General features: G+C 43.3%; 1 protein-coding gene and 1 long non-coding RNA gene across 2 annotated transcripts in view; one reads left to right on the top strand and one right to left on the bottom strand.

Moving 5' to 3' along the window:
• The window catches only part of LOC105276484 (laminin subunit alpha-1), a 123284-nt gene extending 111925 nt beyond the window's left edge, over positions 1–11359 (bottom strand). Inside the window, exon 1 of the mRNA XM_011334127.3 lies at positions 11195–11359. Within this exon, the coding sequence (XP_011332429.1) occupies positions 11195–11333 (139 nt within the window). The 5' untranslated portion in view covers positions 11334–11359. The remainder of the gene's footprint in view (positions 1–11194) is intronic.
• A 1434-nt stretch (positions 11360–12793) lies between these two features.
• Positions 12794–17007, top strand: part of LOC113562193 — an 82689-nt gene continuing 78475 nt past the window's right edge. The window contains exon 1 of the long non-coding RNA XR_003406721.1: positions 12794–12849. This is a non-coding gene — a long non-coding RNA (uncharacterized LOC113562193). The remainder of the gene's footprint in view (positions 12850–17007) is intronic.

The following is a 17007-nucleotide window of genomic DNA, read 5'->3' as shown; positions in this document are numbered from 1 at the left end:
TATTCATAAATATGAACAAAACGGGAGAAACTTGTTACAAATCTCGCAGTTGACCGGAAAAGGATGCCGAAATTTCCAGTTATCCTCATTTTAAGTTATCGGGATTATTCGACTCGACTCTTAATTAATCGTACTTTACGAACTTCGTTATTTCTGCATACATTTTGTCGATCACATCGTTCCAGTTCTCGCTGCCTTTCGTAGCAATAAAATCCGCAATTAATTACGTCGGCGCACTCGTTCGTTACGCAGATAGCAGATTTCACGTCTTCCGCGAAGACCGGCGCTCACAGGAGCAACATTTTATCGGTCTCCTGGCGAGGAGTCTTTCTGCAAATGCAAACGAATCGATCTTATCAACGCGATGTAACGAAGTAGTGTCACCAAGCTCGATTTTATCAATAAATCGTCGCTTCTAGGCTCTTTGATCCGCGGATGCATTAGGAACATCCGGCGTTCATGCAGTAACGACACGAGTCTCGCATCATTAAAGAGAAAACACATTTTTTTATATTTTTCTGCAACGTAGAAAAAGATAAGATGCAAAACTTAGAAAGTTGTGCTATGCGGAACTTTTCCCTAATCGATGAATTATTTCTTAATTAATTCTAAATTTTTTTGTAACGGAGTGGTGTCCAATTTATAAGCCAGTCTAGTATCGCATGTTACACGTCGAGTTTAATTTCATCATCTTTGCATCTTATTTACATTGGTCGGCCCTGCTGATACTACTAATTAACATGGATAGCTTAGCAACGTTTAACGATTTCTTAAAGCGGAAACATACTTTCTGAGATATTGCAACGCAGAGATCGAATCGCGTAACAAAGCTGGTACACGCGCGTAATTTATCATGCGTGCATGCAGGACAAGTATCGCTTCGTAATATGATCGTCAGTCTTTTTTTTCTTTCTTATGACAAGACGCAACGGAACTGTTCACGTATGTTTTCGCAATCACTCGTAAAAAATGAGCAAAATACCCTGATTTGCAATCTTATTGCGCGATAACATAGTAATGCGTCTAGGTGTCTGTTCGTAACTACATAATCATCTCCAGTTAACATATAATAAGTAATAATTACTGTGTAAGGCATTGGCTACTTGGGTTGCCGTCACGTATGTGCGATACGTCGCTTCTGGCGAGAATCACGTGGATGCGCAGACGCTGTTAAACATCCCAAATACGACGTATGTTAACTCATTAAATGCACGCAAAATGCATCTTGACAAGGCACGAACGCGTTACTTGACACAATCGTTTGGAATGTCTCTTAACATTGCTTTATATTTTATGTACACTAACACATTCCACATATCCAAATTTACAGCAACTATAAATTGGTACTCGCTTTACGTGTGATTGTGAAATCGGCATCGAAAATGGTGATTAACGATTGGTTACCATTAATAATTTCATTTACAATAAACAAATTGAAAAGAATTAAGAAGAAATCTTTTACACGCTCCCTTACATCTCCAGTTTCTCTCTAGTTTTCTTGCAGCTTCACGAAAAATAAATTTCTTTCGACTCCATTCTTCGATTTGTTACAAAGAGCGTGTCTTTATGGTTCGCGAGATGAAAGAGAGGGATTGAAACGAAAGATAGCGCGGTTCTCTGACCGCGTAGTTGGCGCGCGGGACGGATGAGGCAAGAGGCAGGCTTCTATCTGTCCAGAGGCTGCCTTAAACAGCCTTGGCCTTAGCCTTAGAGCAGCTGCTATCGCAAGCCGGCTTTCGCGCAAGCACGTCGGCATTTCTGGCAGAGCGGCAAAAACTGACTTGCAAGCAACGCAAAACAGGACGGAACAAATGATGTACTTGGTGGTTTTAATAAGAGAGAGGATCAAATTAATTGTTCTTTACGCAAGAATGCACCGGCAAAATTCGCCTGATACTCTCCCAGATGTGAACAACAAAGAATGCCATCAAGCATTTCATATTAATTATTATTTTCATATCTGAAAGAAAAAGAGAGAGAGAGAGAGAGAGAGAAAGAACAAAATACAGGGTGAGGCACCTAAAACAGGCCACCTGAATATCTCGGCTGTTATTGGTGATAGAAAAAAATGTGTCAGACCAAACTTGCATGGTTTCGAGGGACACATAATTTGTTCTAAATAATTTTTTATTAGGTGGACGCGTAGAGGTCATATGAAGGTCAACTTCGTTTTTTTAAATGGTATGATATGTTTTTTTACGTACCATCTAGTAGAGCGTTTGAAGATGCGCACATTTTGGTCTGACACATTTTTTTCTATCACCAATAACAACCGAGATATTCAGGTGGCCTGTTTTAGGTCCCTCACCCTGTATACAGGATTATCAGTTTTGATACACTTTTAAATCGCTGACGTTATCGTTAAAATCGGGACGGAATAAATTGCTGTTTGTGAGTACAGACTCCGCAGAAAGCGCGATCATTAAGAGTCACGCATGATGCTTGGCATCCGACGCAATATGTTCTCCGTGTTATTGTGCAAACCACTCTTATTATAGTTATCTTTCGGCGGCGTGTTTCCGATTCTCGGTGGCGCCCCGAGGCAACGGAAAAAACAGGGTGATAAAGGCGTGCGCGAGCGAGTAGGCGCCCCGATGTGAAAGGTGCAATTTTCGGACGAGTGGGCGGCCGGGCGAGGAGGCGAAGCGGAGGAGCAGGTTGAACGACCGGGACGGAAGATCGAAACGTACCGAATGGACCATTTTTATTCTTCCGCCGTCGACTCCTCGTTGGAGAGGATGGAACAGGCGAGCGACCGAGTCACGCGAGGAGATGCTTCGCCTTGACGCGACCGACTTTACGATCGACCGTGTTTCAACATGCGTTCCTTTCAGTCGCGGTATTCGCTACAGCGAGGTATTACTGGTATTAGTTATTCGCGCAGGAACTGCTTCATCGCTTGAATCGAAGGGAATTTGCCAGATGAGTTTCGTTAACTTCACAAGATAATGAATACGTTTCGACAATTACGGGGTAAGTTTTTACGCCAACGAGACGCACGGTGCAAACTCGTACGCCTCTGCATAAAGGACGACGATAATTATGTTCTTTGCTGGGCGCGCTTTGTGATCATCGCGCGTTGGATTCGGGAGAAGCGATTACGCGCTTCGCGCACACGGAAGTTAACATTTATACGCACGGAACGCTTTAAGGCGTGCGAAATACCGCGTCCGTTAACACGGGCATTGGCGGACTGCGCGTTGCAGATGCAAGAAATTTCGTAGCGAAAGCCGAGGAGAGGGAACGCCGACCGGCAGTTTTGCTGGTCGTTTCGCGTAATTCGACGGTTATTACCGTCATAACGTCCAATTTGGCATCTCGGGTTATCGATTTTACGCGTCCTCGCACGTGAACTTCGGCGTGAGCTCTCGCGTGTTCGTTCCTAATGCGCTAACATCGTTTACCTTAATATCGAGAGTCCAGAAATCCGTCGGCGCGAAAGCAAAGAGTTGAGAGTAACGTTAATTTGAACGAGCGATCGGAAATAAACCTCATTACAAAAAGCTAAAATTCGCGCCATAAAAGACGAAATTTTTCCCCAAAAAAGTTTTCTCCGAGAAAAATATTTCATAAAATACATTATTCCGTGCGATAAGATTAACGTTCTCTTTATTTACGTCAACGTTAATGAAGCTTTCCATAAATTGGCACTCTTGGCTCCGAGTATTCGCTCATGTTAAATTTATATTCCGAACGATTCGTGTCAATCACGCGCGGGTATCCTTTTATGGCGATTCCCGAGCGATTACTCACCCTCCCAGTCGCCTGCACCTTGTCGATCGCTATCGACGCTTCGTTGATGCGTTCGCCGCGTGTCCTCGGGACGATTTGTATTCCGCAAAAAGCCCGGCCGCCACTTTGCGAGGGATGCGAGCGAGTAAACCATCTCACCTCATCATCACGACCCCATCATGCGACGATTATTATCGTTCGCGTATTAAGGACGAGATTGCATCTCCGTTCGAGAATATCACAGTTCAAAAATAATGCATGATGCATTGCGGAAGGCGATCAGTTTATTCAACATAAAACCTATTTCAGAATATTTTTTATTTATTAAAAGTCATGTCATTGTTTAAGCGTAATAAAGGAGATTTTGGCAAAAGGAACACGCTTCCAAACGTTCTTTTTACAAGAAGTTCCCGTCACCCACCGCAGGTCACGAGATTCTGTCGCGATTATAATGAGATCGCGCGAGAAGAACGCCAGCATCTGGCAAGACTTCCTGTCGCACGACAGAACCTATTTACGAAACAGGCCGGCGCGAGTTTTACACGCTAGAATCCTCCCTTTATTGCTCGACTACCTTCCATTTCCGGTATGGGGTGAATAAAACACGCACGTGATCTCGACGATTGGGGAGCATACTTCTCTACGAAGAGATCTCAAAACGGATGCTGCTAAATTTGCGAAGAAAAGACTTTTTCTTTATTTCTCTTGTCTCTGTTTTGCTACTTCAAAAGCGATAAAAGGATATCTGTTATAGTATGGTGCAAGTATAATAATATTAAATGATATAAAATAGAATAATTTTATGGAGCAATCGCTGTTATATAAATGAATAATCATCGCTAATAATCCGTATCAGCGTTTTAATCCGATTCCTCGAGGCTTCTAATTTGTATGCCGGAAGCAGGTTCAACTCCTCCCAGAAGTGCTTTCGAAAGAGAGATGCTACCAGAGTCGGATAGGATAGTCAGCGTAGGAAGTAAATAAGTATACGGCACTGTGCTCGCGGTGAATCGGTATAAATAGCCTCTCCTTACGGACCCGGATTTTGCCGGCTTAATGCGACATTGCAATCGGAGGCAACCGCCGGACGAAGCTGTCAAGTCTCCGCTATGAATCATGCTCATTACTATTCCGGTTTTAAGGTGATTCCACCTATGAAATTCTAGGATTAGATTTACAAATCTCAGATTCGCGAAAATCGTAAGAATTCTGTCTGCACGGCTTTCCATAGTAATTTCTTTCTTTTCGCAATAATATTATTGTTCATTTGATGCTTATCTATTTTTTTTCATCATGTGAGTCATTTTTCATCAAGGTTTTTTAAAGAGATAATCTCAAATTGAGGACTCTCCGAATCATCCTCGTGCGGAATAAAATAGCTTCGACGATAAAGATTCGGACGGCAAACACCGATGGAGATGAAGATGTCATGGTTATCTCCATAAACAAAGATCACGCTCGCCGTAAAACGATGGGAGGCACCAGGTCGCAGCCACCCTGAGTATCGAAGACCGAGACCAATCCTTGAAATATTCTCGAGCTTCTAGGTCGATTCACTTTCAAAGTGAAGGTGAGATAAAATCCATTAGGCGGCCTCGCGCGTTATGGGTCGAAAAAAATAAGATGTCACATCCGCCACCATAAAGAAGGATTACGCGACCCACAAGCTCACGGGAGAGGTGGCAAATACCATGTGTCATCCGAACTGTGGGGATACGAGGACTGTATATTTTATCGGTTACATTCGATATGTGCACTTTTAATGATACAAATATGAAACGTGATAAAATATTAGAACGGTAATATTAGAACCAAAATAATGCTTTTAACGGGGACCAAACGATGTGCGCTTCATATGAAAGCAAACAGCTGTCTATCAGTAAATATGCAATTTACATTATCGCGCGTCTGTAAGTGAAAGTGTCATGAATGACGATGAGTTTGTACGCCTCCCTTTTGTTTCCGAGGGGTATTTTCATCGCGACAAGGAAAAAGAGAGAAAAGAGCGTTGCACGCGAGCTGTACGGCGAAACCTTTATGTTCATTCATGCCGACGAGGACGTTAATGTTCACTCAGACGTAGCGCCTATATGACGTATTGTGTTACTTAATCATTCAGCCCGAAGGAGCATGAACCACCCTGCCTTTCTCGCTAGACACGCGCTATCACCAGCAGCCGTTCGACGCTTTTAATGTTTTTCATTAATCATGTTTATTCATGGCGCAGTCGCCTCCGCGGCTCGATTAAGCCACATAATGCGTGTCGTAAAACTCGATTGAAATACAACCGTACGAGACACGTATTATAAATATGTGCACGCGATTGACGTAGGTGGAAACGTCGATACCACCGAGTGCGAAGACCTGTTGCAAACGACCGCGGTTAGCTGTCGTTTTCTACTTGCATACTTGAAATTACAATCAATTAAATATCCTTTTAATCGTGTAAAGTCATGTTAAAATATTTTAAATGTGAGACATTACATGATCAATGTTATTATCCTGATCTCGCAATACGATGATAAAAGCAGCCCTTTAAATGATCGATTTGCGCGTGAGCTCGGGCGTTTTCTCAACACGGAACATTACCATCGGCGACCGAATGAATGATCGATTCGTTGAATGCAGAGTTCGAAACAGAACGGCGCCTTTCACGAGTTCACGGCTTCCCTAGATGCACGCTGTGCATTACAGCGCACGAAATCGTGCTATATCATCGCGGACGTCCATTCAGTTTATCATCCGTCTGAGGCACGATCATGTTGTACCAATAATGATTGCGTTTCCATATTCGTCGTACGTTTTTCTGGCCCCGCAAAATATGCGATCATACTTTCTCTCTGTCTTCCTCTCATTAGCTTATTTATTAAACTGGCGTTTCACATTAATTAACGATCACGTCTGCATTAATTATGATTATGTTAAACCGAGAAGTTTTACATTGTACGTACACTATATTACTCCACGTTTATATTTACTACTATCTGTTTTACTTCAATTCGGACACATCGTGCTGCAAGACCAAGTTTTAAGACCGCTACAAATTCCGTTTAACCGAATGGATAATTGAAATGCCTCCCTTAGGGGATTTCTCAGACGTCGTACATTATGCATCAAACCGGAATATTATCCGCTCTCTTTCTCTCTCTACCTCTTGGAACATCTTCATGGAATTATCATATCAACTTTTCTCGCGCAATATAATTGTCATTAATATCGGAATCCTCTTATACTAACTTGCGGCGGTTCGTAATTTCATTTGATATCTGCCGCGAAGCAATCCGCACCGATACATACAAGAAGACGTGATAATTAGCGAGTCTTGTCGTCTCGAGACGGAAGCGATCGCCGTTCGATTGGGGAACGAACGATGCGACCGAAAGAGGATTGCCGGCGAACACGTGTCACTAATTTTGTCCACGCCAATTAAGAGCAACGGCGCACATCAACGACTTGTCGTTGATAATTGATACGTTTCTCGAACATGTAACAGATATCCAACATGCAACCGGAAACGTCTTAAAATATTCACAGCGAAATACAGATAAAATAAATAAGTGATACTCGATATGTAGAAGATGTGTAGAATAAAATATTAATTCCTCTTAAAAATATTTCGAGCGAAGAAATCGCGCTCCTTTGAGAAGCTCGTGGATCGAGCAATTAATACCTGCTCGATAGTCCCGAAGGTCACGGTTCGTGGTTCAAGGCGATTGCCCTTGTCACGGCCAAGTCTCTCGCATTCCCTTAAGGGCCCGGCCCGCGCCCACGTGGTTCACAGAACCCCTCGGTACTCCGGGCACGTACACGCCGGCAGTGTTACTTTGCATGCCCCAGGCCGGCTGGCATTTAAACAAGAACAAAACGAGAAGCGCGCGCGAAACGAGAATGAGATTATTTCGAGAGCGGCGCAGTGATTTCGGGCGGGCTCCGAGCGTCGGCTCCGAGAAAAGAGCCAGGTGCGCTACGTAACGTCGGCCGCGAATCGTTTATGTCGTTACTGACGTATCCCGGTGGGTCAAAATGATTGACGCCTGTTGCGAGTCAATTCCCGAGATCGATATTAAGGTGCAGGTATAAAAAAAAAGATTAAATTGCCCAGAGAAGAGAGAGAGAAAGAGAGAGAGAAAGATTTCAGCTAAACTATTAATGGCAATTTATAGTTGCAGCTTTGAGTTTCGTAAAGAACGTTGCACTTACATCTTAATCAATTAGAAAGTAAAAAATAAAAGTAACATAAAGTAAACATTATGGAGCTCGAAGCGTTAATATATCTACCTACGAGCAATTAATTGTACACATTAGTGTTGAATGAAGATAATTGTTCCTCGCATCACAGAGCAGGGCGATTGATGAAGAGATATATCGAGACAAATTTCTGATGCCATCAGCTTCATCGGTTTCCCTTTAAACTTCCCCGTTAAATGCTCCTTAAGATAACCGCTCCGATCGGATGTAGCGGCTCTTAAAGCAGAAACGCTCGCTTCTCCGGGCCTCGCGAACAACGAGCATTCACGTCGATCCATCGGAGCGAACGATTATACCCGCCCTTTCCCCGAAACTAATTAAATTAATGATCCCCCCCGCGGGCGAATCTTCGCCGTTTAGATAGAATCCGGGTACCGCCTTCCACGCCTCGACAACTCGAGAGTGCCTCGCAACGGCTCCTTTATCCCTTTATCTTCATTCGATTCAGACAGTCGCTTCATTATCGTTCCCTTCATGTGGCTTAACACCGTTCGAAAATCGCACGAGAAATAATTGCGTTATCTCACGTATTCGAGTCATCAATATCGGTGGTACGAAATAGGAAAAACTCTTTTATCAGGGATAATCATTTTCGGGATACGCTATGCAACAGGGAACGGTTTGCTCTCAGTATTTCTTAAAACTAATGGAACTACAGGATTGCAAAGAGCCATAGTAGATGGGCTGTGAACTTAAAACTACTTTCTATTATATCTCCCCCTCGCCAAAAGTCAAAACACTAATGAAAGGGACTCTCTACGATGACTTACCGGCCAATCTAAACACTCCATGTTGCACATTGCACGCCACACGTGACAGGATTGAAAGGATGCGTTTCGCAACATCCCAGAGTGGAATTTCGCTTTTGCCACTTGGCTCACGAGCGAGCCGGATTGCAGAAACAGGAAGCGATACACGAGCGAGCCGATGTGAACGCGCCGAACCGATCTTAATATCTTGAAGATCCAATCGGAGGCGGCTCGCTCGCCCGCTCGGCTACGTGTGCGATCGATTGATCTCGAAACGACGAAGCAGCCGACCGGGAAACGTTAATTATCGCACGTTATTTTTATTTATCGATCGCGAGGCGGCCATGCAGTCATCGCGCAAGCGTCATTAAAAACGTGTTATCTCTTAGAAGATAGCATATAAAAGGCTTGAAATTGAAGGGAGTACGAAAGAGAAAGTGTTTGGGGAGAGCAGGAAAAAATGCAGAGCGAGAATGAGACAAAAGATGAGGTTGATTATGCTCGATAAATAAACTATGACTATTAATTACTTCGTCATCGATCGACGATCTAAAACAGCGTTGTATATTGCCGTGTCAGGAAATTTATTCCCTTAAAGCTGAGAAATACTGGAAGATTATTTCCAGAATCGTTGTTGCATCAATCAAGGATCCTCAACTGCTGCTTCAGCAAAATCCTCGAGTAACGCCACTTAATCGGTGTACCCTGGCATATTTCCTATATTTATATACGCGTACACAAATAAACTCTCTACGAAAGATCCAACCGCTCATAAATTACGTTAAATTACACCGGCCGGAAACGCTTTAAATGTACCCTCTTCGCGCTTTCTCTCTCTCTCTTTTTTCCTCCTTCTCTCTATACGTTTCTCCAGTCCCTCGGCATTTTTGTTGCTCCACCGTTCGAGCGCGCACGTTCCACGCGATATCGTCGTACGAAAGAATCGATATCCCCGGGAGAATGCCTTTGATCGTCCTGGAGTAACGAGTAAAAGGGTGCGTTTACGCTCTCGCGATGCGCCCTACGTGCGCCGGGATTCGAAGCGGTCGCTGCCGTGCCGCTAAATATAAAGCAAAGAGAGTCCTCCCTCCCCTGGGGGGGAGGAGAAGGTGGAGGCTGCGGAATGTCCTGACACTTAATATTCTCGGAGCAGACGCACGCGTTTTACGAGGTCGCACCGGAGATCCGTCGGAATTTTCAACAATATTTTAAAAGACCACACGTGCGGTCCGTGCCCGAGACGCGTCACGTTCCGTTTCGCATTGCGTCGCACCGGAAACCAGTCGGCGGGATTTAAAAAACGAGACTAGCGCGCTTCTCTCGCGCGAGGCTGGAGCCGGGGAGGCTGTACAACGCGCGAGATTTAATCTTAAGTCAAGGGAAAATATCGTGGTAGCGATGCTGCATCGCGTGGGCGTCGTTACACTCGCGGATCGCGTGAGCAGTCGCGAGATGCTGCGCGCTGCAACGCGGTCCAGACTTAAAAAACGTTAGAATCGATAATTAACGTTCGCGCTGAGCGGAGAGCACCGTGAGACACCGGCGCCAGTTAAAGATCTTAATTGCGAGACAGCAAAATGCATGATTATATGGTAAATGGTGTTAAATGATCACGTGTTTGTTAGCAAAAAAAACCAAATTAGCTTCTGTTTTTAAATTATCGTAGGATCTATTGAAGCTCATTGTGCCTGAGATTAAAAACTTGAAGAATAAGCGCTCACGTACGTGATATCGATGTGATACACAAAGCCGCAGTTAGCTTTGCAAAATTTATTTCCGGTTTATTTCGCAAGGTTTATTTCCGGTAGTAAAATTCAATAGCGAGACGTTCAATCGGCAGATTTTGCTATGCGATTTGCATAATGTCCGATACATTACGGATAAACGGCGGTGCATATTCCACGTGTGCGTGTGCGTAACGTTTTACGTTTTATGCAAATCCGCGCGCCATAACGTCGTGACTGCGTCGGTGATAGATATCGTAATCTGCAATTTAAAAAAAAAAGAGCGAAACAAAGACGGCGCGTTCGACACATCGCACTAACTGTGTCACCAAAATCCGAAACGTCAGATGACACAATGAAAATATCGATTGCATTGAATCGCCTCGGATTATGACAAAAAGCCTGCCCATTCGCAAAAGAAAATGTTTCGCATTAAACAAATTAGCGGTCTTACTAAAATAATTGCAAAATTTTATGTGAAACATAATCCATAATAATTCAACATATGGCAAAATAATATTTTATAAAATAATTTGCAATATTCCATAAAGATCAGAATTCTCTCGGGACTAACATTTTGTGTTTTTTTTTTACTAAGATAAGATGAAATTTTAATTTTAATTTTAATTTTAGTTTTTGCATGATTAGCCTCGGAATACCTACTATCATACAATGTTTTGATTTTGAGGAAGAGATCACATTCAAAACAAGCGGTGATAAAGACAGGTAATAATAACTTACCGTGCTTGAAGTTGTGCCTAAATCCGCGCACTGCTTGGACACCGTTCAGCTCGCACAGGACCAACGAAAAAACAACAACGAGGAGGCGACGTAACATCACGCGGTTGCGCGCGAGTCCCTTCTTCGTGGCGATGGCCATGGTCCACGAGAATTCCCGTAATTCCTCGATACAGCGGAACAAAGGCGACCATTGACAAGAGCGCACGCTTACTTCGTCGTCAATGGGGAAAAAGAGAGTAAATCTCTCTCTCTCTCTCTCTCTTTCTTTTTCACGAATCGTCTCGTAACACTCGCCACTGCCCTCGCTTTGGTGCTCGATCACTCGAATCGCGTCGTATCGTACGCCATGTTGAAATATCGTTGATAGCGTCCCACGGGAATTAATATTTATTACATACGCGTCGCCGCGACTTCCGTTTCGTGAGCCGCTTCGACGACCGCCAATTGTTTGTCAATCACCGCGCGATTTCCCGCACGATTCTTCGATCTCACGGATAATCCGACTTGTAGTACGTACCTTCGCTCTGTCCACGCGACAAAATTCTCAGAACGACCACCGCGTTCATCTCGCTATCTTCAGAGCGTTGCCGCATACCGTTCCATTTTCAGCTTCTCAGGCTCGAGATTCTCTCATTGCCAGATACTTCGCGCGCAAACCTCGAGATCCCACGACTCTCTCGCACACCGATCACGTCCAGATACAACACACGTCTTACTTACTTTCCTCAGAAAACCACCGCGAACCGGCCGCGCGAACGATCGCGAGTGACCACCATTTGCGCGGCAATTTGAATCGTGTGAATTTAGCAGCGCATCAATCACGTGACTGCCGCCGTCGCCGCCGTTTCGAATCCGGTCGTTCCGAACGCGTGCTGGATCGAGTCCGCCCGTCGAATCCGCGTCTCGCGTTCGGCGCGCGACTTTGTTTTGAGTAAATTTTCCACGTGGTCTCGACTCGCGTACACTTGTTGCTCCGCCTGTTGCGACGCGACAGGTGAAACGGGTTCTCTCACCGGCGCGGCGCGCGCGCCTGCACTTTGCGAGCAGAACCGCGTACACTTGGCGAGTTGCGCTCTTGAACGTTCCGCGTTTCGGGATTCGCGCGAAGTACGTACCGCGTGAAGTGCGAAGCGGATTCGTCTCTGCAGGGCCACTCCGGAACGAGGAAGCACATTCACGCCGAGAGAAAGGGAGTGAATCGCGCCGGACAACGCTGCGACACGAACGACACGGACGTCGCGAGCGAACTGAGCTAAAGGAAGCATCGAACCACCGCTGTGAGCGACCCGGTCACCCCCACGCTCTCCTTTGAGCTATGGCTCATGCTGTGCACCAGGTAAAAAGGCTACAACAATATGCTTCCCGACAAAGCTTTTTCTAACGATCACGTCCAACATAAAAATAGGTTTCTTTCGCTCGTAGACAAGGCTGCCATTTGAATTTACGTTGCGATATTTTCTCTATTGATACGATGCGTATTTCATTTCATTGCTCGTCATACGTGAAAAGAGATATAATTGTCACGTATAATACAAATTATACATACATACATATATATATATATATGATATTTCATATTAAATGCCTGTGCAAATTTTTAGGATCAACCAGAGCAACAATGACGGTATCGGACAGCGCAGTATATAGCAGCATTTGTATGTATGAATTAATATATTTGCATGATTGATCGTTTATCGGCTTTAGCATCGGTATCGTTGCATCCTGTTCATCAAATTAACGTCAAATTAAATTTCATGTCGGAATTTTTAGCGATTATTATTTTTACAACGAAATTGTAAGAAGAAACTTGTAACTTATAAAATGGCATTCTCTGGACTTAATCTAATACATTCGTGATATATGTATATAACGATGTATATGAATTTGGACACAACTTTGGCCTTTGCTTTTCCGTGAACGCAACAAGGACAGGAACATCGAGCGTAGGGAGAAATCACAAATGCGCTGATGGAAATTTTCCCAAATTTTTTTACTAAAGAAACATATTTCAGTAACGAACACACACGGACAAATCAGTGGTCGAACTAAATCATACAAGATTAGGTACTTCTCTATTTCTTCCTTGCCTCTAGAAGGTTACAATGCTTTGGTTATCGTTTTTTTTTTGGTTTTGAAGATATATTTTATAGGATATTTTTTTTATAATACGGAGATATAATTAGTGTTCCTCATTCTTTCGGCTTGTCAAGCGCTGAATTCCTTTTTAAGCGGCTCAAAGTTTCTGTTCTTCGCTCATGGTCATCGTCCGGCCGCTCGATCGCGCGATCCACCGCATCATCGACGATGCGCTTCAGCCCACTCGCGCTACCGCTAATCGTTATACAATAAGTTTACTATCGCTAACGTCCAGCTGCCAGGATGCATCTCAATCGCGATCGCGCGGCTCTCGAACGGCCTACCTGTTGCTTCGTCGCAAAAGTTTACGCACATACCGCTGCGTCTATGCAAATTTCCACTTTCCTGTATTCTCCGGAGCAAAAGTGCGTATATTTCAACGCGAGATCAAATCTATTTACTTCCCAATCAGTTTATTCAACAGGGTTCATTAAAATTTTTTGCAAAATTGAAATTGACGGCACTTTGATTCGTGCACAGGTACTTATTGATCACACACGTTATTGTTCTTTTATCGTGATAATAAAAATAATAATCGAGAAATGTTACACTCTGAGATATAGCCGAAGATCGATTGCAGAAACGCAATCAAAGTGTAAGGAGAAGCAGGAAGATGGAAAATCGCGGACAAGCGTTTGAGCACTTGGACGAGGTCGTTGAAAAACCGTTGGCAATTTATCGACACGTCCAGCTGGGGAACGGACGGCCGTGTGTCTGGACGAGTCCCATTCGTTCGTCTTATCGAACGACGCGCAATTGCAAAATCGAATCGGCAATACTCTCGCGGACATTAAAAACCATACGAAAGTCAATATAGAATGCGTGTGAATTCGTGGCGTTAGTCCGTTACGGCGTTTCGGCAGTCTACGGCTTTTTCTTTCTCCTGCTTATTTTTATTGTTACACACGATATGCGCGGACAGGTATTGATATGATAAGTAAATAACGTTAACGGTATAACGTGCGCGCACTTAGACACTACGTTCATCGTCCCGTCGACTATTCCCGTTCCCTTCCTGCGGCACTTCTCGTCGGTGTCTTGGTTTAATTGACGGCGATCTCTGTGTAAGAGTGCTCGTACGACATGTGGTGTCATCCCGTGCAATGCCAAGTGGAATGTTCATTAAAGAACCTTTACGATATCATTTAACCATTATCATTCAATCTTTACGATATGCTGCACTACGATCCTGCGCGCTGCGATAAGCTCTCATAAATCTATCGACGTTATGTTCGATCTAAAACGTTTCTCGTTGCGTTTATTATGTGCGAGCTGAGTCGGTTTATGTGCGATTTACGAAGCGATATCGAAATTGACAGATGTTTTCAGGTACGTTTCCAGAAATCAGAATTTTTAAGGTACGAGTCATTAAATAAATTTGTAAATTGCAATTAAGCTTTATGTGGCACAGATAACAGAAAAAAAGCATATTATTGTTAAGACGCATAAAGCAAAAACTTTTGCAGATCTTGCATTGAATTATCGCCCGTAATATTTTGCGGGAGGTGCGGTGCGCAGAGATCGCAGCACGGTTACACGTTTCCTTCGATTGTGCGCTCCTTCTTAGCAGGAGTATCGAAATCTAGCTTATGAAACGATTTACACTGAAAGCATGTTAACGCGATACAGAGAGGATGGCGAACTCTATCAAAGAGCGTGATGTTCTTTTTGCTCGCGCCTGGTACGGGACCTCGTGTAAGACTCTCGTGAAATCCGCGGAAAGCTTTGCTTATCGCCGTTTCTTCTCGTTTCTGATATCGGGAAATAATATTTCTCTCTCCCTCGTTCTCTCTCCCCCGTGTACTCACCGATTGCGAATCGCTCTTGGGATAAACACACAAGCAAGGACCCTCGTTTTCTGACTTTCTCTCTATCTTTCAGATTGCACACACTCGCACACACGCAAGCACACGTAACGTACGCACACCGGCACACACCAGCTTATTTATCTCGCGCTAATATTATAATCGAGTTGAATCCTCGGCAACTGCTATAAATGCAAACTATAGAGCGTAATATGCAACGTTCGGTACGCGTGTACAGTACAGATTGCCTGAAAAGGCGAGCCCTACAGGGTCCACAGTGAGCGATTAGCTTTTCTCAATACAAAACATTCGACAGTAAATGTTCAAAAACTTTAGAATAAAAGGTACATGTATATAGGCTTCGTAGAATAATAGCGGGTATACAAATCGTATGTTTCGATATCGATGAAGATTTTCGAATAGCTTAACTTGATAGAATCACCTTCAGCTCGTCGATTCTTGAGTATTTCGGAACCTCTTAGGATTTTTCCGAGATTCCGAGATTATGAGTCTTTGCATTCTGAGATTCCCGGGTCCCGGGTATCTCAGATCTCGGAACATCTGCATCTTTGGATTCATGGATTCCTACCCTCATAATTTATCGGATCCCACGTCGGATCCTTAGAGCGCAAAGTTTCTCGTAGGTTTCTCTAGCGTAATAATTTGTACATTCGCAGTAAATCTTATCATTGGAGTGAAATTCGCTCAGCTGTGAAACCCGCGGGGCCACGGCTTCTGCGATACCACAGGTATCCTTAAAACGTGTCGGGGAATATGCATCGCGTGGTACGCGTCGCGGTTAAATATACCATAAGAATAAGATTATACAGATACGTAATCATAGTAGTAAAAAGTAAAAATAGTATGAAAAATTATTGTATTGTTTCCCATTACTTATTGTTACGTCATGCCCCGTGTTCTCGAAGTTGTGAGCAAGTTGCGTATTTTTTTCGTCAATGCATTTACAAAAGTATTATCCTTGTTTCAAGAATATTCTGCGAGAATAAGATACTGTGAAGAAATGTGAAAAATTTAAATATATTGCGAATCTCAAATTTGTTAAAAGTTCTCTCAAGATAAGTTTACGGTATTCAAAATTGATGATCTAATTATCAATAGATGTCAGATTATTAATAGATGTCAAATTCGAGCAATTCTTTTTCCAATTAATAAAGCGTTCGATCAACTTCGAGAGTGGAACGTCCAGTTATAAATACGAACACTATGATATCGTATTACGTGTACGATGATCTCTATGATGGTCAATGTTCTCGGTGATAACGATATGATGACGTGCACGACTAGGTACAATGTGGATATAATGATAATGCTGTTGAAAAACAGTCCTTTCCAAATAAAGCTAAGATTTTCCATCGCTGTTTCGGTGAAACAGATTTAAATTACATCAGACGTAGTATAAAGAGTTTAGCGACAATATGCATTTGTTAAAATCATCTTTAGCCAGATTTAGCATCAACTCTCGAATAACTTTGTCTTACAATCGCATTTAGTCTGGTCAATGTAGAAATCAAAAAATTAAAATTTGCTAGTTGTTGTACTTAGTGTATAGCTTGGTTCGCTGAAGATTTAATGAAGAGAGTCAAAATTGTATTTAGTTTTCCCTTATTAGCACGCTATCGCAACATACAGAAGTGTTGAATATAGAAATGCTGAAGACTGTTGATGGGAGTATTTCCATGTTCTCGATCACAATGATCGTTGATGATGTTAAATGAATTCTGTTCGTAATGGATCGATTATGCGCGGCATTACTCGCTCCGCCACTGAGATAAATCGCGTCGAAAGTGATTAATTATTGTCCGCTTAGATTTTTTCTCGCCTTAAAAGAACGTAATCGTTACCGCATCCGTG

This window comes from Ooceraea biroi, chromosome 6 (genome assembly GCF_003672135.1).
Source record: "Ooceraea biroi isolate clonal line C1 chromosome 6, Obir_v5.4, whole genome shotgun sequence".
Taxonomy (NCBI): domain Eukaryota; kingdom Metazoa; phylum Arthropoda; class Insecta; order Hymenoptera; family Formicidae; genus Ooceraea; species Ooceraea biroi.
This window is presented reverse-complemented; position numbering and strand designations above follow the sequence as displayed.